General features: G+C 41.2%; 1 protein-coding gene and 1 non-coding gene across 6 annotated transcripts in view; one reads left to right on the top strand and one right to left on the bottom strand.

Annotated features, from left to right (window-relative positions):
• ARHGEF3 (Rho guanine nucleotide exchange factor 3) overlaps positions 1–24,576 on the top strand; it is a 242,922-nt gene that overhangs the window by 203,836 nt on the left and 14,510 nt on the right. For all 5 annotated transcript variants that reach the window (XM_031686399.2, XM_072941523.1, XM_006196429.4 and 2 more), the window contains 5 exons: positions 1,214–1,321; positions 15,690–15,860; positions 18,513–18,575; positions 20,501–20,597; positions 20,752–20,828. In XM_031686399.2, the coding sequence (XP_031542259.2) occupies positions 1,214–1,321; positions 15,690–15,860; positions 18,513–18,575; positions 20,501–20,597; positions 20,752–20,828 (516 nt within the window). The remainder of the gene's footprint in view (positions 1–1,213; positions 1,322–15,689; positions 15,861–18,512; positions 18,576–20,500; positions 20,598–20,751; positions 20,829–24,576) is intronic.
• On the bottom strand, positions 8,376–8,480 carry LOC116284053 (U6 spliceosomal RNA). The gene has a single exon (XR_004193839.1). It is a non-coding gene; the product is annotated as a U6 spliceosomal RNA (small nuclear RNA).

Raw genomic sequence — 24,576 nt, 5'->3', positions numbered from 1 at the left:
GGCTTCTGATTTCGGAGGCTAGCAAGGGCATGAAATGACATGAGAATTTCTCGGCACAACTCCAAATTCAGGCAAGATTTTTCTAAGCACCTACTATGTTCAAAACATGCTGCAGGGATATTCTGGGGAATCTGAAGCTCTGGCTTAACCCTCAAAACTTTGAAAGCAATGGCTGAAAAGGAAAGATGAGCATCTTGAGGCTCCCTGTGGAAATGATTGAGCTTCGCCACAGCCATTGGCAAGTTTGGCTTTTTCCATCAAAATTTTGTGTCTTCATGTGCTGTCCAGCATCTACCGCAGGTCAGATGGAGCTTAGGAAGACAAGGGTAACTGTTCTCTTTGTCTTTGTAAAATGTTTTGTCTGTCATCCCTTGCTTTTCCACAGCCTGTCGTTTTTATTTATGTAATTCTCCTCTGCAGAGTCATGGGTATGGGTAGGCTCCCCTCGGCCATCAGCTTGGTTTGGGGTAACTTTTGCAGATTTGCAAATGTTTTATGTGGAGGTGATTTTTAAAACTTGCGGCTATGTATAGTATAAAAACGATGCCAGTGGTAGGGTTTTCTCTCTGTACATTTTCTTCTGATATCTGGTTGTTATTTGGAAGTATTAATATGTGCATTTCAAATATACTGTAGGTACAAAGATACTTTCTTAAGAGTCTAGTAACAGAAGAACTTCTTTAAAAATATTTTTCTAATTTAGCGAACTAAAAAAAGAAAGATTCTTTGTGCTTTAGAAAAGCCATTGCTTATTAGAAATTTGGAGCATGGCTTCAGGCAAAGTGGGCAAAATGTTTTTAAAAAGATGAACCAGAAGCATCAAAAGACAACCTCCTGACAAGGTCATTGGATGGGAAATCTGAGGCAGCTTTTCTCTACAGGAGGGTTGGGGTTGGAGAGAATGCTTCCACTAAATAGAAGCCTCTGATTTAAATGCTGGCAGATAGATTTAGGGTGAAGGGAAAGGAGATATCCTTGCCCACTTGCTGTCTGCTCAGAGGCTGCTTCTGCTTACACCTCCCTGCCATTTCTCCTTCCTGACGCCTAAGCCAGGTCACCTCGGCAGAGCTGGAGTGAGACAGGGCACTGTTTACATTCCACAGATCGGTGTGCAGCCAGCAGTTCGTGGAGTGGGACGTGACTGTAGGGTGGAGTTACGTTGTCTTCCTAATTGACCTTGACATTTTCCTTTCCTTTCTTTTTAACCCTACAGGAGCCTAGTAATAAACGAGTCAAACCCCTTTCCAGAGTCACATCCCTAGCAAACCTCATCCCTCCTGTGAAGGCCACGCCGTTAAAGCGCTTCAGCCAAACCCTGCAGGTAAGAAAGACACAGTGGGCTCATGTTTGCAGAAAACCATGTTGTGTGTGAAGAGACATCCCTGTCCTAACCAGAACCTTCCCTGGTTTTGGACTGACCTGAGTCAGTGCTTATTTTAATAGAAGAGAGCAAGTGAGGGGACTGAAAGGAAGACAGAGATACTTTCAAGTTGTAGACTGGTGTCAGGCAGAATTCTTTGACGAATGACTAGAGGAGTCATCTTTGTTGGGTCTTTCCTCACAATTATATTTCAGAGTCCTGTGCCCTATCCAGATGCACTCTCACAGGGTTTGTCCCAAAATATCCACGGGCCTCACGAGGAAACCACATATGAGGTAGGCTGAGGGCAGGAGAGCCTAGTGGCTTAGACCGGGGTCTGCAAACTACAGCGTATGGAAAAAAATTCAGCTTACCCCCTGATTTCTTATGGCTCATGAGCCAAGAATGGTTTTTACTTTTTAAAATGGCTGGGGAAAAAAAGGAGGAATGATACTTCATGACCCGTGAAGATGAGGTGAAATTCAGATTTCAGTGTCTGTAACTAAAGCTTTGCTGGGACACAGGTGTGCCTACATGCTACCGTGCTGTCTGTGACTGCCATTGCACGACAGTAGCAGAGTTACTAGTTGTGACAGAGACCATATCGCCCACAACACCAAAAGTATTGACTATCTGGCCCTTTACAGAAAATATTTGTTGACCCCTGACTGAGAACGAGGGTCCTGAAGCAGCTCACATCTGTCCTTGGCTCTGTCACTCACTTTGTCACCTTGGGTGGGGAGCTTCACATTTCTAGGTTGTGCTTTTATTCCTAATGGAGATTAGGGGATGATGCCACCAGCTTCTTTATAGAAACATTGTAAAAATTCACAGGATGCTGTGTTTAGAGCATTCTGCATAGTGCCTTGGCCCTCAGTTAATAATCACTAACTTCCTAACTAGTTAGCTAAGTCATAAATATTAACTACTGTAATGATTCTTTAGTTAACAAGTGGTTGTAATTCTTGTTCTTAAACTCCTGATAAGGTATATAGTGAAAATTGAGATTTGTCCAAGACCTTGGGCCCAATACGATAATCATAAAAATCCTCTTGTAAACTGAAGCCCACAAAAGTCATGCCATGAAAAGGCTCACCTTGTTCAGCTGAGTAGTCTTGAGTCTGCCAGTTTCTTACTTGTCCTGAGTACTTCTGCTTCATAGCATTTTTATCTTGACTTTCTGAGTCATTAAGAAAATTGTGGACCAGAACCCAAGGTATATCCCATGCTATGAAAACCTGTGATTTGAGAACTGTTTGAAATCTCTCTCACCCGCTCCTGTCCTTGCTTCCACACCATTCAGCCAGTGTGTCGTGAAACCACACAGCTCAAGCTGCTGTCACCACTCTGCTACAGGTGCCATCCCTCTCCATTGCTAATCCCCTGCCCTGCCCATTCCTCTGTTAACTCTGCTAATATTTCTCCTGAATGAATACCTCATCATCTAATTAGCTATAGGTTTGGCTCTGTGCTCAGACCTCTGAGCCCCTGGTTATTCCCTGATCCCTTCTGTGGGAGAACAGAGGAGAAAAAAAATAAGGTTGTCTGGGGGAGCCAGATGAAGGGCTTTGAAGCTAGTGAAGAAAAATGTGTTTACCTTCTCTCCCCAGTGACCAGTCCCTCAGCCTTCTGGCCAAGTTCATTGCAGGCTTCCCCTGGAAGATTCATCACTGCCCTAGTCCTGCACATCTGGTCTTTCGCTGAGTTCTGCTTTTTGAAAATTCTTTAGCCTGTCTACTGCCATTTCACCCTTTCCTTTCCATCCTAATGGCTGCAGCTCAGCTTTACTCTTTAGTTATTTCCTCCCTTGATTACAACCTCTGTGTTACCAGCCATCTCTTCCCGTTGTCTCTCAGAGGATAGTCTGCCCTCTGCCCCAGGAAGGCCCTCACTCATTCCACAGGCGATGAGCGGGGTCCTCTTCATGCACCCTCAGGTTGCTTACGTCCTGGATGGGGCTGCCTTCTGACAACTTCATGGCCACTGGCCCTCGGCGGTGTTTTGTTTGGCTGCACGGTGTTTTGAGCTAACATTAGAAATTAAAGCTGTCCATGTAAGAATCTGGACTCCTGGCTTCTCTTGAGGAATTGGAAGGCCTGGCAGTGCTGGGTCTATGATCCTACATGGCAGTTATGAGCTGTGCCTGCGTAGTCAGCCAACTGTCACCTACACATGTCCCTGCTTCTCCCCATTGTCCTCCCAGCACCTGGCCCCTTCACTCACTGTCATCAACTTGTCTGGCCTGTAGACTCCGTATTTGCACTTGTAGGTCCAGGGAGAGCCCTGTCTATACCTCCTTACCACAGCCCAGCCCCAACTACCTACTTGCTTTAAGATCCTCCATTGTCATACCTTTAAAATCTTTCCTTCAGCTCCCCAGGCAACCTTTGTTTCCTTTCTCCTGTTTCTTCCCTACACAGAGGATCCCACAGATCCCACACAGGGAGCGCTACAGGAAATATTTGATCACCTTGCAAATTCACATTGACCTAGAGAACTAGAACAGAAAGAAATCAAGCCGCGCCTGAAATCCAACAGACTGAGGCCGAACAAAGATGAGAAAGCCAGACCCGAGGAAGGGGTCTGACATGTGAAAATTGGTTTCTAAAACCTCAAAGTTTTTTTGTTTTTTTTTTTTGCAAAATAATCTCTTATTTACTTCTTAAAAAATACTGTGATAAATAGCTAACTCCAGGTTCTGTTTATTGGACAGAAACAACCTGACAAAAACAGAATGGTTATTCATAATGATTATACACATGAACCCGGAGAGAACTTGAACAGTGCGCTTATGTTGTGTGTCCTCGAGGGCGGGGTGGGGGAGTCAGCAAATGGAAATATGCCCCTGAGGTTGTATGTAGAAGTAGACAGCAGTGTTTGCAGGATGATCTGCAAAGCACAGAGAACACCATCTTACTCCCAAATATCTCCCTGTAAGTCACCTTGACCCACGTAGTTCATGTTCTGCAGAATCATAGCATCCTAATAATTGCGTCATGACTATATTGCTTCCTTCCCCAGCCGGAGCAGTACAGATGCTAACGTAGCCTGAGTCGCAGGGAGGATGAGGAGGAGGGGGAAGCCCCAAAGGGGTACTCAGTGGGCCAGCTTAATTAACATCCTTTCCCATTTTGCCAGTGGTAGTCCTGATGTCCAGCCTAAAAGGGGAGGAACAGACAGTGAGGAGTGCAGGGCTGCCCCAGACCTCCTGGCAGTCATTCATTCTTTACCCATAGGTGTGTGTTATTTATGCCTTTGCTATGTCCCAAAACGACTCATGGCTATAAATGAGCAGCTTGGTTCTCTGTCACAGTATCACTTGTCCCTGGCCCCTGGCACCTTAGAGACACGCACGTCCGTTTGGATATCCAGCTAGGTCTCTTGGGTTGGGTTCCTTTTATCATAGGAGGGCAGATGACTTTAAAGAGATGCTTTATTTATTTCTTTTTTCCAAAGAGATGCTTTAATCAGTAGTTGAGCACTTAGCAGTCTTTCCCCGGGCTCCCCGGAAGGCCACAGGTTAGCCCGGGAGGATATCAGGAGAACGCGGGGCTGGCAGCCTCCTCCAGAAAGGTTGAGGACTCAGTCACAAATGTGAGTGGTCCTTGTAGCGACAGTTCAACAAAACACTGGAGGGCTTGTTCTCTCTGGCGTCCCCAGTGCCCCCTGAGGACGGAGAGCTTGGGCCCCGGCACAAAGGCAGCGTTTGTGGAGGCCCGAGAGGGAGAACCAACTGCGTGGCGCTCTGTCTGCCTCTGACCAGGGAGGTTAGCGCTGCTGGTGGAGTAGCTCCCTCTGGGCCTGTAAATCCCCTCGCTGGCCCGCCCAGCTCTGAAAGGGGGCCTGGTGTGCTCCTCGCGTGGAGTGAAGAAGGTGAGCTGCCTTGGCCGACGCTGGCTGAGCCGGCTGTGTGTGGCTGGCAGGCTCTGAGCTGAGCCCCGGGCACACTAGGGATGCTGTGTTTCTTGTGCTGGGATTGAGCCCTGCGTTCTTTTTGAACATGAACTGGATTTCTTTTCCATTATAAGAGTATATGTTCATTATGGAAAAATACAAAAAAGGAGGAAAGAGGAAGATTTCACATCAAAGCAACCCCTGTTAATATTTTATAATTTCCTTCCCGTGTTATTCTAGGTCTATGTATAAAACTTACACACTGAGCCTAGTTTGGGGTTACTCCTAGTAGCGCCAGCCTTATCTTTGTGTGATCTGTTAACATTTGGATTTAGCAACCACCCATCCCCGGGGACTGTGGACAATCAGTTTCTCTTTCATTTCTATTGGTCTTGGCTTTACGTATTTCCAAGCTGTGCAGTTAGGTGTATAAAGCTTTCTCTTCATCATTTTTACAGTCTCTTGGGGGAACTGTATCTTTCATTACAATTAAATATCCCTGTTTATTTCTTTCAATTTTTTTTTGCCTTGGATTTTATTTTTGTCGTTTCGTTGCTTTTCGCGTTTTGCCCAGTGTATTTTGTTTCGTCTCTTTTATTTTCATCCTCCCATTGTCATTTAGCTGGCTGACAGTTTTGTTATGGCTTAAGGGAAGTATTGTATCACAGTTATTCTTAGTAAATATAGTCTTAGTGGGCAGAGTATGTATTATTTGAATACGTTTATATGATTTATTTTACATAACCAGTCTCCTATTAGTGAATATTTAGGTTGTAAATATTTTCATATTATTAAATAACTGTGTTGCATGTCTTTTGGTGACACTTGTCCTATTTTTTTAAAAAGTACCTTCTATTGTGCTTTCTTTTCTGATTACATAACATCATTTTTAAAATTCAAAAATATAGAGAAGCACAGAAATGGGAGTAAAAGTTCTTGTAATCCCATTGCCCCATCACCAAACAACTTCTGTTAACATTTAGGTATATACTCAGGCAATCTTTTCTTTTACCATATACTTGCATGCATATTTTAAAAATCATAATCAGACTATTTTTAACTTGCTTTTGTCTTAACAGTATAAACTAACCTTCCAATATTAAAACATATTTTCATGTCATTAAATATTTTTCATGATCCTGATTCTTAATGGGTTCATATAGTGTTTTGTCAAAAGGATGTATGTTTATTTAATCACCCTTGAATTGTTGAACATTTAAATTGTTTGCACCTTTCCACCATTATAGATAACACTGTTATAAACATCCTTATCACAAACCTTGTATATGTCTTTATTTTTTCTTTCTTTACATTTTATTCCCAGAAGTGGAATTCCGATCAAGAGGTGTAAACAATAAAAATATTTGATATCACTAGTGTTAGGCCTCTATTCTTGATGTGTATCTGTCTTGGACAGAATTACTTCTCCGTGTTCTCACATCCTAATTCTAAACTCATAGTCACATTTCTCCCCCTCTTTGGGCAAGGGTGAAAGGGTTTGTGTCGGGCCTGGAATGGCTCAGCAATGATGAGGACGAAGGGGAGAAAGAAATGGCAGGTTTGAGGAGAGCGTGTGGGAAGACTGATGCCATCTGGCTCTGAGAATCTAGGTAGGAAGAGTGCCCAAGCCTGTGTGCTCAGTCTCCGTGGGCTGCCAGCCATTCTTTTCTTCTCCAGAGGCCTTAGACATCGCCCCTTGGTCCAAGGTCACACACTCTCTACAACTGGTAAAAGTCTTTGGTCCTAAGTTATTCTGCAGATGTGGAGATGAGCTCAAGGAGTAGGGGTGTGCATGTGTGTTGGCAGAAGCAACCAGAAACTGTACTGCCTGTCTGGAAAGTAAGGACGTAGCTGAGAAGTGACCTGTATTCCACACCAAAAGGAACTCCTGACTTTCCTGCTGTTCTTTACTATTCCTGGAATAATAGTTAGACCATTGTAATAGTTGACTACTGTCATTTAAAGCTTGTCGTTTTAAATTTAGTACGAACATCTTTCATTGATTGAGTATTTACAAGAAGCCAGGGTCTGTGCAAGCTACTTGAAGTTCATGGCCTCATTCAGAGCTCTGCAGGGCAGGATTCATCACCACTTTCTAGGGGAAAAACCTGAAGGTTGAAAATGTACCCAGGGTCACACAGCTGGTACATGCTGGAGTTGGGATTCTGTGAGGTTTCACAGTGCCTCTCCTGGAGTAGGCTTTTGGAAAAAGTAAGCTTGGTCATAATGAAGCCTGCAGTTGGCCAGGGTCTAAAAATAATGGCCAGACTTCCAATCTGGAGCATCCTACCCACTGCTGTTCCTTAGTCTTTGTTTGCCTGTGCAGTAGGGAAAGTCATCATTTCCATTTCAGCTTGTGGAATATTTTACCATTAACATTATTGTGCAAAAGCCATTTTATGGTGCCCAGTAAAGATGGTTGAGCTTCTTCCCCAAACCTCTGGAAGGCTTCCTAATTTGGGGCTGGCTCTAAGCAAATTGTACAATATTTTCCCCTCACCTGAAACAAATATTTTCTCCAGCTTTTCATTCATTCTACTCAGAATTTCTCCCAGCATCAGAAAGATTTGTCCTTGCACTAGGTTGTTTGAGTTTGACATTTATTGATTGTGAATTGATCAAGTGCCTTTTGCCATGTTTTTAATGCGCATTAAGCTGAACCAGATTCTATATATGTGATTTTATATTTACAACACTACTTCTAACTCGGTGTTCATGGACTTACATATTTGTCTGTTGATTTTGTTTTTCCATCATTAATGTCTCTTCATTATGGAAAATCTGGTAAATAAATGTAGAGGAGTATGAAAATGAAAATAAAAATCATCCATAGTCCCATCATTCAGGGGTAACCCCTGTTACCATTTTGAATTTTAAATAGGGAGCATTCTTCTCTTACTTAACTCTACATGTGAGACTTTCCTATTACATTAAGTATTTCTCAAAAAGAATGTTTTTCCCCAGTGTCTTTGAAATATACTTGACATACAGCACTGTGTAAGTTTGAAGTGTACAGCATAATTACTTGATTTATATATATTGTGAAATGATTACCACAATAAATTAATAACCATCATCTCATATAGATGGGGAAAAAAAAGAAAAAGAAAAGTGTTTTCTTAAAAAAGAATGCTTCACAAATTTGCATGTCATCCTTGCCCAGGGGCCATGCTAATCTTCTCTTGTATGGCTCCAGTTTTAGTATATGTGCTGCCCAAGTGAGCACAAAAGGATGCTTTTAATAACTGCATGATATTCCATTTTATGGTTACCCTATAATTTATTGAGCTCAGCTCTGTTGTTGGGCATTTTAGGCTAGTCCCAGATCTTTTGCTTTTATAAAAACACTCTGCTGCTGAGGTTTTTCTCCTCCTATAAGTTATCTTGATGGAGGTCCCACAAGGAGCTATTTGGTCCAAGTAGTTCAGACATGTGTCTGCTGTTTGCTACAGATGAAGATATATGTAAAGAAGTACTACTGGTAGCAGTGCAGTCAGTAGTATGATAACAATGATAAGTAACACCCATTTGCTACAGATCATGTACCAGGCACGCAGCTAAGCCCTTGATACACTTTATCTTATCTAATCCTCACTACAACTTTGCAAGGTGCTTATTACTATGCCCCTTTTACAGATAAAGTAACCAAGACCCAAAGAGACTTCCAAGGTCCCTCAACCATTGAGGTGACTTGAAGCCATGTCTGTTTTACTCCAAAGCCTGTACTCTTGACCCATGTTTTGGAGTTTTGGAGTTGAAAGACTGGACTCATTTCTGTTCCAACACTTACCTTGTGCCAGTCACTTAATCCTCTGGTACTTGGATTTCTCATCTATTAAAAAGGGGCAAAATATGAGAGCCTGCTCAGTGCCTCTATCAGGATTAGCAGGAGGGTCCAGTGTGATGGAGGCCACACAGCTGGAAAGGGTTATTTCTTAATTTAAGTTAATTGCTCTAATCAAGCTTTACAAGAGACTTCTCCAGTATGCTGTTTGAGAACATTTTCCCACCCCCCACCATAACCACTGTACTTTCTGGTTAACCCACTATAGTAGCAACACACAAACATGTTTTCCTCTTATAGTCCCACCCTAACCTCCAATCCATTTAATAATAAGCCATCTGCTACAAAATAGCAATAGTAAGTGTAGAGAATTTCTCTGGCTTGAACTCTTTATTGGAGCATGTTATCTTTGGCTGTAGAGACCTTCTGTTTTGGGAAAAGGACAAGGGAGTACCCTGCTGAACAGGAGCATTAACAAATCAAATCTGTTCCATCGTGCCTAACATGCTGGGTTTACATTTCCTCTGACACGTGTTAAGAGGCCCCCTTTTCCCACCTGCAGCATCTTTTCCACATACCCAGCTCAGGCAAAAACATGAGCACCCACTCCCTAAATCTACAGTATCTGTGCCTGCTATGGCCATTGTTATTTTAGCTGCCAGCAATTATGAGCTTTGGGTTTTTGACTCATTTGCTTAGGCCAGGTTCCCTCATGGAAACTCTTGCTTGTCCTAGAACATTTTTCATTCCAGGCCCGGATCCCCACACCCAGGAGGGATCTGTGTACATGTTTCTGTTTTGTGTGCAGTCCCTCCCAAGGCTGAGTCCCTCACTTGGAGGTGAGTGTCTCCTGATCACCATGGACCAGTGTTTCTCACCCTAGAGGACATTCAGCAATGTCTGGAGATGTGTTGATTGTCACAGTTGGGGTGAGGGCACTACTGGCACCTAGTGGTTAGAGGTAAAGATACTGTTAAACATCCTACAATGCCCCTCACAACAACAAATATTCTGGTCCAAAATGTTAGTGGTGGCAAGGCTGAGATTCCCTGCCATAGACTGAGAAATAGCCTGAAACTCATCTATTTGGGCACTGCATCCTGCTACTGTTTGAATCTCACCCTAGGGGTAGTAGTGTAGGATATTGGTTAGAATTTTCCAAGGGATGGAAACAGTGGGGGAGGAGTTGGGCTGAAATAGACCAGACATGGATTGTCATCCCAAGTTCACCATTGACTTGGGTTTAAATTCTGGAGCACCATTCATTAGCTGCATGACCTTCACCAAAGTATTACCTTCTTTGAGCCTCAAGTTTCCTCATCTGTATTACAGGCATAGGAATCCTCACGTTTTGGGCACAGCAGGGCCCTAAAGCTCCCCTCAGATAGCCCAGCACATACAAGCATGCCATTCACTCATTAAGCAAAATTGTTGAGGTCCTACTATGTGCCGGTGCTGATGAATCCATAAGTGAACAGAACAGACAGATATCCTTGCCTTTAAGGAGCTTACCTTCTATTAGGAGGAAACAGACATGTCAGAAACAAACCAGTAAGTTTTATCATATGGCACATGGTGAAAAGAGAGAAAAATTAAGCAGAGGCGGGGCAGTGGCAGGGGCACTGGAGGGGCTGTTCTCTGTTCTCTTGAGGCACACTCTTCTTTGGGTTCTTCCTCCTAGCAGTCCTCACCTTCTCCTCCCCCAACTCCAATCCTCTCATCTAATTGGGCACAGGGAGGGGTGTAGGTATGGTGTGTGGTCAGCACTGTCGTGAGCACCCACCCATGGCTTGGGCCTAGGTGGCTGTGAGCTGTCCCCAGGGCCAGCCAGCTGCTGACCACACACCTCTCCGACATTCTTTATTTCTTTGGAATTCTTCCTTTCAGCATTCATCTCCTTTCTAGGTGGAGTTTTAGAAACACAAAATGTTTGTCTTCATCCAGCCTAACTAAAAGTATAAATCTGCAGTTTGATCAAAAATCCACTCAGTCGTTATTCTTAAAACTGAGCAAATGCAGTCCCTCTTCTTACCTAGACTTGAGCTCCTAGATGGCTGGGTCTCATCTCATTGAAACCTCCCCACAATGCATGATTTGCATGTAAACAGCAGGTACAGTCCCCTTAATAGAAAGAACCCAGGTTTTGGAGCCAAACAGATCCAGGTTTGAATCCTGGCTGGGCAAATACCTTACTTAGCCTCTCTGAGTTTCGGTTTTCTCATCAGTAAGATGGGAATAAACCCCCACCTTGCGGGGTGGTCCTGAGGGTTTGAGAGAACTCATCAGAAGTGCTAAGCATGGCCCCTCTGTGATAAACGTGGTGAACTTCATCCCCGTCCCTGCCCTCTTAGGACCCAAGCCCACAAATCACTAAGGAAACACAGAACCAGTAATTCTTAGCGATAGAGTTCACCTGGTATAGCTCACCTCTCTCCTTCTCCCTCTGAACTGCAACAGGAGAAAATCTCCAACTCTGGGAAATTTTTCAACAAAAACAAAAATACGTTCAATCTTATGTTCAAAATATGAAACTGAAATTAAGATGTATGTGTTTTCCTGTCAGATTGATAATAATATCCTGTTGATGACAGTGTAGAAAAAGAGACTATTATATACTTTTCTGGAGACTCTCAAGTTGCACAGACTATTTGAAGGTCAGTTTGGCAGTACACATCAAACATTAAGAAATTGATATTTCTTAGACTAAGGAAACTGCCTTACAGAAATACCAGCACGAAAACATGAAAGATGTTCACCGAGGCACTTGTTGCAATAGCCAGACACTGGAAAGGATTTTAACGTCCATCAGTTGGAGGTTGATTAAATACATGTGGTTCATCTGGACCACAGGATACTAACTCTGTAGCCATTAAAAAGAATGAGTACAAACTACTATGTATAAAATAAATAAGCTATAGGGATATATTGTACAGCACAGGGAATATAGCCAATGTTTTATAATACCTATAAATGGAGTATAATCTATAAAATATTTGAATAACTATGTTATATACCTGAAACTAATATAATATTGTAAACCAACTGTACCTCAGTAAAAAAAAAAAAAAGAATGAGTGACTTTGGGATGATAGAAATGTTTTCAAACTAGACAGAGGTGGTAGTTGTGCAACACTGTGAATGTACTAAAGGCCACTGACTTATTCACTTTAAAAGTGGACAATTTTATGTTATGTGAATTTCACCTTCATAAATTCTTTTAAATCCCCAAATAAGAGTGATCTTATTATGAGCATAAAATTATAAATTTTAACCTGTACACTCAAGATATGATGGATAGAACATTTTTCTACATGCAGTATTTTAATCCCAATTAAGTGGCAAGGAAATAGACTTTTTAAAAAATCTGATTGTAAAAGGTAACTACAGGAGGTAGGATGCTAAATGTCATCCATTGTACCTACTTCTATTTTAAACCATAGTATCCTTTTTGTCTGTTTCTATGTCACACTTTAAAATGTGAATTAAAAATATGTTTTCATTTGCCTCTATCTTTAATAATGAATTTCTTTGTGATCAAACAAGACACACTCCAATCTGGCTGCATACAAAAAGCGCTACAAATCAGAACACTGGTTTGTCCTTTCAAATACAAAATATATTCAAGGTTTCTCAATTTTATATTTTGACTCCCTTTTTTTCCTGTGACTTTTTCAAGCTGGATTTTAAAGCAATTGTTTCTACTTTGGCTTTGTAACAACTTAATTTAATTTCTCAAAAAACATTTTTACTGACTTTGACTTAAAAGATAAGTATTCTATACCCCTGTAGTACCTTTTTTTAACTGAAGTATTGTTGCTATAAATTATTTTTTTAGAGAGGGAGTCTTATATACCAACAGGGAGAGACATGCTGAGTCAAAAAAGACAATCTGTTTTCTGTGAATGTTAGCAAATGCATAGAAAAGGTTTAGAACAATCTAGAACAAACTTACAGCAGTTACTTCTAAGAAGTGGACTTGGGAAAATGAGGGGATTTGTACTTAATTTTTATATACCGTTGTATGAAAATTTAAAGTTAGCATAAATTACTTTCAAACTGGTGGTGGGGAAGGGAGACGTTTGAAGTTGGTCAGGGACTGAAACTGTAACAAAGAGGGCGGTTGAGTCTCTCAAGTGAAAGTGGAAAATGTCTTTCATTTTGAGTCTCCTTTTTTGTGTTTTCCTCTCTTTCTGCTCTTGAACTCCCGCCCCGGCTGGCATCAGAACCACAAACTGAGATGAGCGAGTTACTGGATGAGTCACTTTGCTTGTTTTGACCTTTCCGTGCCTGTGGCTAATTGATTTTGAGTGCCGGGGGGATCTGCAAGCATTAGTCTGGTCACTGTTTATAAAGGCCTGTTTTCAAGAGATCACAAGGATTTGTGAGATGCCATTAGTGAAATGGATTGGGAGCGAGTACTTTCTTGACCAGCACAGGCCTGGTCCAGGGATCATGAGCTCATTAATGAGCCCAGGAGCTCATGGTTGTCGCTGCCATCCTGAGGAGCTGGGTTGCTACTTGTAAACAGAGCTAGCTTCCTGCTTCCAGTAGGTTGTGGTAATACACTGAAAGCCCCTTGGCAGTTTCTTTTTACATTTTTCATTTATTCATATTTTTCTTGAATTATGAAAATTTGTAAACTAGGATAAAAATGACCTATAATGTCATCAGCCAAAAACAATAGAATTTTGTGGCATTCCCTTTGTATCTTAGCTCCTGTGCTTTTTTTTCACAATTGTAAACAGTGCTCATATACAGATTTTAATCCTGATTTTATTTTAACTTACATAGAAGGGATTTTTAGCTGTTCAAATTAGAATTGTCTTAATGGCTAGATAATATTTTATCAAGCAGATGAATTATAACTTATTTAACAGTGCCTTTATGTTGAATAGTTCTCTTAACTTTTTCTTTACTTTCTTTTTTTTTTTTTAATGTAAGTTCAGGGTGTTGAACCCACCATGACTTCATGCATGCTAAGCATGCACTCTACCACTGAGTTAGTCCCACCATACCCTTCTTTACTTTCTTAAGTTTTATTGTTGAATCTCAAAATATTTGGAAGCTAGCTTACAATGTCTCAGTGATGATGGCTCATACGTCGCATGCAAAATCAGTTCCTGCCCTCGGGAAGTTTATAGTTCAAAGCAGACAAATAATAAGTATAATAAAATATGATCATCACTATATCAGAGATATAGTGAGAACATTGGTAAAGGCTTCTTAAAGAAGGTGTTTGAGTTACATCCCAAGGACAGTTAGGAGTTAACCAACTAAGCAATGAAAGAAAAGCATTCTGGGAAAAGAAGGCAGCTTAAAGGAAGCACAGCAAATGGCAAAACATGGTACATTAAGAGAATGGTGGGTAGCTGAGTAGGGCTGGAGACAAGGGGGCTAACAGGTGAGTGGCAGGAGGTGATCTTGGATATATAGACTGTGGTTAGATTACAAGAGGACTTTTGTGCCAAACTGAGGAGGTAAAACTTTACACACTGAAAGCTATAGATTTGTGGCCACAGCCATGGCAAGGAACACTGGGAAATAAGAATGTGGTTTCTGAGCACAGCAATACTTCATTGATTTGGTGAAGTTTCCAGTAAGTGTGTTGAATTTTTCTAGAATAAAGGCTGAAGGTGAGGCACTCAGCTTTCTTCTTGATCATTTGTATTTGTCATGAGAAAGCACCATGGTAGCATATTTCAGCCATAGGGGAAGATTTTGGGTGATCAGACCACCCCAAAGTCTAGGACTTTGGAAAATAAGAAAATAACTCAAGACAGGCATCGAGTGACAACTGAGGTGAATATAAACAGTAAGGGGACTGTATTAGCCCCTGAATCTTAGAGTGGCACTTCCTGGCTTCAAGCACACTGATATCCAGGGACTCAAACAGTGTTGATAGAGCTTGCTGCTTCCCTCCTTCCTTCCCTCAGACTCTCTCTTCATCTTTCATTCTGTGCTGTATCAGACAGACTCTTCTGTGTAACCAGAGAGTTGCTGCAAGAAATTCCTGCTTATGTTATCTCTTGAGCTGACAATCCCAAAGGAATAAAGAATCTTTCACTCTTTCTCCCATGAATCACACAGCAGATTTCAGGGAATCAGGTACCCCGCTCTGAACCAGGGTGCTGGGGTACTCGAATTGGTCAACTCGTGGGTGGAGGAGGGGGAGAACACCCAAACTATATGAGATGGGATACCCAAGGACAGTGCGCTGTGTTCCCAGGAGGAGAGTAGCAGTACTAGCTAGATTTTTTTTTTTTAATTATAAAGGACATCCACTACTTTTCACCTTTGCTCTTCTCAGGAGCGAAGGCATACACTGCAAGAAAAAAAAAAGAACTCATCGCTTGTCTGAGGGTTGCCTTTGCGGAGGAGTTTGACCTGAGGTGTTCTTAACGCCGTGGTAAACTTGGTTACCCAGGTCTCACAGAAAGGATACTCCCAGCACGTCTGTGAAAGTGGTCCCTTGCCCAACTTGCCTTAGCACGGAGACGCAAGACAATGCGCTTCTTCCCAAAGGCCTCAGGGCCTTGTCCTCTCTTTCTTGCGGACGTCTGATTTATGTTCTGTCCATGACAGGAAGCTGTTCAAACGATCCACCCGGTCCTGCTGCTGCCCCCGTGACGGTTTGTTTTTCTCGTTGCTCAGCGCTCCATCAGCTTCCGCAGCGAGAGCCGGCCCGACATCCTCGCCCCGCGGCCCTGGTCCAGAAATGCCACCCCATCGAGCACGAAGCGAAGAGACAGCAAGCTGTGGAGTGAGACCTTCGACGTGTGCGTCAATCAGATGCTTACGTCCAAGGAAATCAAACGTCAGGAGGTAGGCCAGACCCATGGAATGGTTGTGTGTCTGGAACAAGGTGCAGTGCAGGTGAGAGCCAAGCTGGGGTCTACACCGCAGCCTCCAAACCGGTTCCTCCTTGCACTGGTAGAGGAGGATAAATGGGGATGTCACACCTCCTAGGGAACTGAGAAACCAGCAACCAGCTGGGTGGGTGTGGCCTGGCTTGTAAAAGAAACTGATGTGAAAAATCTGAATTTACAAAGAAGATGAATCAAGACGTGTCTATTTAGGATCCTGGAACTCACAGAAATAATCACTCTAGTTGTATTTTAATGGCATCTTCTAAAATATTTTAAAATATTCAGTTTATGAAACTTTGATTCAGTTTTGTGAAAACTTTGACTATGGAATGTAGTTAATTTCATTCCCTGTAAATTTTCGGTATCAGTAGCCCTAGATGGCTATGCTAATATTACTTTGTAGAGAACCTGTCATGTGCCAGGCTGTGCCAAGCACTTCAAAGCTGCATCATCTAGTGAAATCCTTGGAATATCTATTTTAGTGGAGAACCAACATTGGCAAAAGGAGTACTTGAAAACTTAATATGTTTTTGACTCAGCAGTTCTTTTCTAGGAATCTGTCTGCCAGGTGCACTTGTACACAGATGAAAAGATGCATGTGTAAGGTTGTTCATCCCTGTAATGTTTATAATAGTGCCAGAAAGAGCCTGCACATCTATTACCAGAGCCTGGTTAAGTAATGAATGTCCATAGTTCTGTAACTGTAGAAATACAAGAAGTGCTGGTATGAATGTATGGCTAAGTGAATAAAGCAAGGCACAAAGTAGGGTGGTATATTATGCTACCATTTATGTAAAATAAGAAGGAAAAATGAATGTGTGTGTGTTTGTATGTATTTGCTTATAGACACATAAAATATTTCTGGAAGGACACACAAGGAGCTGGTAACATTGTTGCCTCCTGGGAGGGGCTGAAAGAAGGAGGTGAGAGAGGTTTCCAGCATGTGCCCATTCCTACACTAAAAATTTTGAATGTCAATGTATTACCTATCAAAAAAGAATAAATAAATGCTTTTAAAATAACATGTACACTGAAAAAAATTGTTTGAAGCAATATGGCAAAATCTTAACAATGGTTAACAAGATGGCATTGTGGATCATTAAAAATTTTCCTCTTTATATTTTTCTGTGTTTTCCCAAGTGTTAATAGTATGCATATATAACTTGTACATTCTGATAGCGGGAAGGAAGGAGGGGAGGATTGACTCTGCAGATGAGGAGATTATTAAGTCACAGTGAGTGCAAAGTCAGGGTCATCCACCTACAAAGTTACAGAGCTGGAATTTGAACCCAGCTCCTGTCCACCTCCAAAGCCCGTTATCTTCACAGTGACCCTGTGCCACCCCACCCCAGACACCTGACTGTGGTGTATCCATCCTAGTATGGGGTTCTGTGGTTTTTCTCTCTTGGAGGCCACACTGAGCTCTGGCAAAACAGACGTACAAGGAAATCTGAGGAAAGTCCAGGTAAAACTAGTTAATTGTGTCATGTCCATCCATGTCCCAGTTTTGATAATGCTCTATAGTTTTATAAGATGCCACCATTGGGGGAAGTTGAGCAATGGGTATTCAGGACCTCTCTGTACTATGTTTGTAACTTTTCATGTCAATCTAGAGTTATTTCAAAATAAAACGTTAAACAAAATAAAGTACCAAGAGGGCATGACATGAAAGCTTTCCTGGGCCACCAGGTACTGGCCTCCAGTGCAGTGTTCTGCCTCCGCCTGCTTTGCCAGGGAGCACATTCGTTGTCCTGCTCTCCACCAAGCCCAGGCATGGAGGTGTTCTCCAAGCCTGCTCATTTCTTCCCTCTAGTCTGAAAGAAATGTAGTAGTCCTTCAACTCTCACCACAAACATGTAGTCCTTTAATAATGTAAAGTTTGACAACAGTTTAGATTCTCAGATGAGAGTGAAAGAATGTTCTGTGCATCGTAGCTCTTAAATTACAAGGGCTTAATAGAGCCAAATTAGAAGTGGTCCATTTATATACTCTTGCACACAGCCGGCTTCTATAATTTTATTTATTATACAGTGTGGGGCCGAGAAGTAATTTAGAATGAAATAACTTCACCAGACATTTAGAGTGGTAAAATATTGGATTCTTCCTACAATGCTGCCTCAAGACAAGTGGCTGATAAGAATAAAGCTTTCTGTTGAGATTCACCTTCTGTTGAGTAGAAGGAAGACAAATTGTGATGGCCCAATTAATAATACTTCCTTGTGAATCAGTAAGAACAGACCCTGAATCATTTATAATGACTGCCACTCACAGCAGAGACATGGACTCCATGGCTACTTAAAATAGTTCACTCTTGTTCAACTGCATCATTCTGGAAATGAAAGATGACTTGTTGGAATGGAAACATATGGAAACTCTTTCTCCCACAAACAGAGAAGCATATTATACAGAAGTTTGGCAAGATTTTTTCTTTGTAGGTTTTAGCCACTGGATGCAATTGTTTTGGGTTAGTTTAACTTTTCAAGAATCCTTTAAAAATCCTTAAGAAATAACTAAGCATGGGGCATTGAGCACTGGAATCAGTACCGTTTGAATTTGGTCTCATAAACAAAAGCAGAGTTCAGTAAACATGTTTTATCTTTTCTTGCAGGCGATTTTTGAACTTTCCCAAGGAGAAGAAGATTTGATAGAGGACTTGAAATTGGCAAAAAAGGTACATTCAAATCCAGTGGTCCTTTGAGTCACCCTACTCTTTTCCTCTATTTCACAGTTCTAAGATGGTGCTTTGTGTGTGTGTTGAGGGGGCGTTAGGTTTACTTATTTTATTTATTTTTAAAGGAGGTCCTAAGGATTGAAACCAGGGCCTTGTGCATGCTAAGCATGCACTCTACCACTGAACTATACCCTCCACCCTTAAGGCGGTGCTTTATGTGTACTCTTTTTATGACAAAGACAGATCATCAAAAATTGAGAAGAACCTGCCCAAACCAAGTAGTGGGGAAATGGCTCAGAGCAAGAAGGCTCTTGACCTGTGCCTTTAGGGGTTCCCTTCTGCAGGTCTTTAATGCACCTCAAAGAATACTTTAATAGAAAGTGTTCATGGGGCCTGGCTTTACATACATTTCATTGGCCTGGAAGTCTCACATGCAGGGCCTCCTCACCCCTAGGAAAGAAATGTGTCTGAAAACTGGAACCGTGTTATAGAGAGAAAGTCATTTGAATCTCGTAAGTGGGTAAAGTGGTTCAGAGAGGCAACTGCCTACTCTCATGTAAGTTAGGGCCTTTCATATGGAAACTTCTTTTTAATCACATTGTGTGTGGGAAGGGAGAGGAAATTCTGTAATTCATGCCTTGTAGTGTGTATAGCCTTGACAACAATCCTTCTATGCCAGTGACCTGCATGGAGGCTAAAATCTAGCTCCTTCATCTGACGTTCACAGCCTCCTCAAAGAATCACAGGGTTGGAAAAATACCTCCCTTCTTTTAAGTATCCTTAGTCCAACTTTATGTTAATATCAAGCCCCATCTGTAGCATGTCTCGGAGATGGGCATCCAAGCTTTGCTTAGACACAGCCAAGAAACTGAGTTTTGGGCAGGGCTGAGGAGGAGGAAACTGGGGGGGATAAAGAAGGGGTTTAACTCTGGGAGAGACGTCTTGTTGGTCGTATGTCCAACCCCTCCTTCCTGCATGAAGATTTCCCTTAGGCGCCTTAAAAAGTTTCACCTTTGTTCTTTGCTTTGCTGGTCCTACCATCCTGAAGTCCCTTCCCTTTCCTTTCAAACATTCATATCCATCCATCTTCCAGAAACAAGCTCAAATCTTAGTTTATTCTTCAACAGTATTAACTGCCTCCTTCTGTATGCCAAGCTGTTCATTTTTAAAATCTCCTTTAGCCATTCTACCTCTAATTCTCTGATCCTCTAGAGCAGCTGTGATTTGATAAATTTTTGCTGCCATGTGACATCTCTCCTATTTTTAATCTTGAACTAGTTTTTAAGCATATATTTAATTTTCTATGCCTTTTTCTTATCTTCCCAATTAACTTCATAAAACTCCTTGAAGGCAGGAACTGTGCCATCTGAGTCTTTGTGTTGCATTGCAGTGCCCTGGGTTTTTATAGTTTAATTAACATTAATATGAGGTGATAAGATTGGCAGAGATTATACCCTCTTTGCTTCAAATCCATAGTAAAGGATACCAATTTTTTTTTCTTCCTTTACTTGGTTTAAAGATGGACCAATTGAAAAGATGCTAGTGACTAATTTTGTATTAAGTGGCAGTTTTTCAAACTGCCAGATCTTCAATCAAATTAATTTTAAAAACATTATACAAATCAAATCTGCTCTGTGCTTAGGATTTGTGCCCTTTGCAAGATATATGATATACTGGAATTTTTTTTTTTAAGTTTAAAAAAAATCTACTTTGGTTTATCAACAACCGCAAAAGGCTCAAGGCAGTGCTGGAATCTCAGCTGCTTCAACCACACCCATCTGCTGTTTGTGCAGCGTTACAGGAGAGGTTGTCCGAGAGAGCCAAATGTGTCGTCATTGCATAGGGCCTCTCAGAAGCCATTTATGTTAACAGCTTACTGCCTCTGATTTTAAACATTGCTTCCATATCTTACCCTTCTTGTGCAGGCCTATCACGACCCCATGCTGAAACTCTCCATAATGACAGAACAAGAGTTGAATCAAATTTTCGGAACGCTGGACTCCCTGATTCCTCTACATGAAGGTATAATTTTGTTCCCAGATGAGTTGTGACTTGTAGCCTTGAGTTGTCCTGTAACAACTCATGATTATGTAATAATGTGAGTAACCCGAATCTTCCAGCCCTGTTCATATTTGAACGCCTAACAAAATAAGCGTTCTGTTTGTTTTTTAACCAGACCTCCTCAGTCAGCTTCGAGATGTCCGGAAGCCCGATGGCTCGACTGAGCACGTCGGTCCCATCCTCGTAGACTGGGTAAGAGAAGTTCTCTGGGCTTGATTGAAGATAAATTTCAATAATGTAAATGGAGTTTCATTTTAGCTAGACTTTTTTTATTGGCAAACATAGGTCTCACATCAGAAAAAATTAAAATAGCAAATTCCTAGTATAATTTATCATTATATTTAGGCTTTATCTCCTCAAAGCATGGAAAGTTTTTTTAATTATTAAAAATGTACTAGATTTAAAGATAACATGGCCTTTGTGCAATAAAAGAAGTAAAGGCATACATGAAATTGTTACTAGTTTCACATCAAAGAAAGTAGAACTAATTAATATTCACATCAGGCCAGTTACAAATACAATTATTACCATTTTTATTCTAGTAAAAATTCATGGACATGTTCCTGTCCATCACTACAAAAAAAAAAAGCTTTAATTCAGGCTACAAAAAAAGCCCCCCAAAACTCTTAGGGTCAAATGTCATTTCATAAACAAGGTAATAATTACATGTTGCTAAATGTTTAGCATATATCTGATCCTAAGTAACTTGATAGGACAGCTGGGTATTATGCTGACCTTTATCCCAATATAACTCATTCCCTTTCATAATTAAAGAAACCAGCTGTGACTTTAGATTATGTGTTCTTAATTTGTGGCCCTGGGGCTGAATCTGTGAGTGCCTAAAATGGTTGTTTGTTCATTTGTTTAATTTACTTCATTTTATTTTAATTTTTGTAGGGTTTTTTTGGGGGGTGGGTGGGGAGGTAATTAGGTTTATTTATTTATTTAATCTTTAGAGGAGGTACTGGGGATTGAACCCAGGACCTCGTGCATGCTAAGCGTGCACTCTGCTGCTTCGAGCTATACCCTACCCCTAAATGTATTTTAGACGAGGCACGGACTCTCATTTGCCACAGTCCTCCCCACTCCCTATCATACATTTCTGTTTCCTTCTGTGAGTGTTCCACCCCACTCTAGGTGGTTTTCATTTGTTATGAAGCACATAATAAAAGAAGATTACTTTGAAAACTTCTTCCAAGCAGAATTAGGTCCCTCTGATCCACAGTGTTCCAGAAAAATAGGCAGGAAGTGTCACAACAGCAGGAATAGTGAATTCTACTCTTTGGAAAAAGTTGTAAAGATTATAAATCGTACCATTACCAGGTGGGTTCTGTTTATCCAGTTACACTTGTATTTGTGTTTTAACCTTCCTAAACCTTCTGGTTCCTAAGTTTTGACATTGATCTCTTAACTTATGCTTCTCAATTACTGCCTTGATCAAGGAACTTTGAGGGTTTCATGACTTAGCTCGAGTTCAGGAGTCAATTTTAGCACTGAGGCTGAAATATCCCAAGGGTATCTGAAAGGCAAGAAATGTTCTAAAATGAATAATTTAGGAAACATGCCTTAATATTTCAGGAGAGCTCATTCATCTTATTTTTTGACATTCATTTTATTATGAGCCATGGTGATGTCCTAACTTCGTTAGCCCACAAAGAAATTTTTCTAGAGAGAGCCAACCAGCTGAAAGCAAAAGAGGTGTAGTGAGAAGAGAGAGTCTGCCTCAGTATTTCTTAAACTTCCTCAGTCTGTGACTGCTTTGTTGGGAGTGAGACCACAGCTCCAGAATTAGCATGATGACTTTGTTTTTGATGAATTGGCAATGTAGAACCACAAGGTCCCCTTGGACGTCGTATACAAATTGTCAGTTCATGCGAGAAAGCAAAAATGAACGCACTTGCCCTGTTACTAACTTTTTTTCTGAAATAAACACACTTTTATTAGGAAATTGGTTCAATTTGTGGGTAGCCTTTCAGTTCTTTTCTGTGCATACCCAAAAGAGGTTTGACCATGGCGGTCCATTGCTATCTGAACCCTTCAGACATCAAATGGGGACTTGCAGCTTGAAGAGCAGCCTAAAATTAAACAACTGGCCCATTGTTACCAGTCTTCATGAGAAACAGTCCTTATTTATCAGGCCTGACGAGCTGTTAAATGTTTTCCCTCTTTTAACTGCAGATGTGTCCGTGCGAGTGGGAACTGTAAACCAAGGGGTACATCTGTTTGAGTTCTGGTCTTTTTAACAGAACAAAATAAACATCTTAGTGGACTTTGAATGAGAAAAGTCAGAGCCCATTCGACCCATGAAAAATTGATTTATTTCCCCCCAAAGGAAAAAAGTGGGAAAAACCCTTTTAAACAAGTGAGCCTCCCAAGTGGGATAGCCCTGGCCAGTCCTTTTGACCTTAGAATGAATCAATTACTTTTACTTTGAAGACCTTAAACAGAGTGGTGGGTTTTTTTCAGGGACCCACCGTGGTTACCAAAGATCAGTCTCCCTCTCAGGTTGGCCTGTTCTCGTAAGCCTCCCCTGTCATTAAGGACTTACCATCATGCTAACATTTTTTTTTCAGTAATAAAGGAATTTATAAGCTCTCCAAGGCAGCAAGTTCGCATGTTAATTTTGGTTCTAATTAAATTTTCATTCCAAAGAGAGAGGGAGGACACTCGGAAGCAAAAAAATAGATTTGTTCTATTTCTTTTCACAATGTTAGGGAGACAGAATTTCTAAAACAAAAAAAAAGAAAGTGAAAGAGTTTCCTTTATAAATTCTTGATAGTCTATTTAAAGAGGTGGCGAATAGTTCAGAGATTTGATGGGGTGGGTGGGGGGCAGACACGCTTCAGACTGGTTTTATATCCAGCTGAGCAAGTAGTTTTCCTTCTCTAAACTACAATTTCTTCAATAAAAATATTCTAGGGATAAATAATAATAAGATTAGTTCGCACTTACCAATCGTTAACCAGGAGCCAAGCTCAGGTTATGCCTTTTATCTGCCAAAGCATGTCATTAAAGGATAGAGGACATTAGTGCACGCATTTTGTAAGTGGAGAAGCTGAGGCTCCTGAAGGGTCACCTGTCTAGTAACTGTCTGAGTTAGGCTTTGAACACAATTCTCCCTGGTTCCAAAGTCTGTCCTCTTAACCACTATGTTATTGCCTCTCATGTTTTCTATAAGTTATGTGTGTATTTGGGAACCAAGATGTATGCATTCTTCACTCCCTATCCAGTTACAGATCAGTTGTGGTTTTTTCTAGCCAATGGGCTGAACCAGATAGCTTTTTAGGTTATGCTCAGGAAATGAGCACCCTGTCAGGTGTGAAAACAGGACCAGAAAGGGATTTGGTTGCCATGGCAGCAGGGGCAGTGGGATTCAGAGAAAGTAATGGCCCATTGGACAATGAGCAGCAGTGTGGTTGAGGTTCCTCGCTAGTTTATTTCCGATGGTTACTGCTGATTTGTTTCTCCATTATGAAAACACTGGGCATTTCCAGGTCTTTTTAAAAGGCAAGGAAGTGGAAATGAAATTAAGAGGTCCTGAGGCTCTTTTTAATTAACTCTGAAGATATAAATTACAAGCCACAATGCTGCATCTGGGGCTGAGGGGGGTGGTGGTGTCTGTGTGTGTGTAAGCACCAGTTATCATTACTTGCAAATACAACATTGAGGAAGGAATTTCTGTAGCTCTTTTTAACACAAAATAGAGGGTTTTTTAAGATAACATGTAAGGAAGGTGGACATTTCCAAGGAATGTTAAACTCAACATTACACATCTAGGGGTGGGGGTGTGTGTAAGTACCAGTTATCATTACTTTCAAATAGAATGTTGAGAAAAGAATTTCTGTAACTCATTTTAACAAAATAGAGGATTTTTAATAACATGTAAAGGAAGTAGACCATTCCAAGGAATGTTAAATTCAACAGTGAATCTTTTAAACAT

The sequence above is a fragment of the Vicugna pacos genome, chromosome 17 (genome assembly GCF_048564905.1).
Source record: "Vicugna pacos chromosome 17, VicPac4, whole genome shotgun sequence".
Lineage (NCBI taxonomy): Eukaryota > Metazoa > Chordata > Mammalia > Artiodactyla > Camelidae > Vicugna > Vicugna pacos.
Note: the sequence above shows the minus strand (reverse complement) of the source record. Positions and strands in the feature narration are given on the sequence as shown.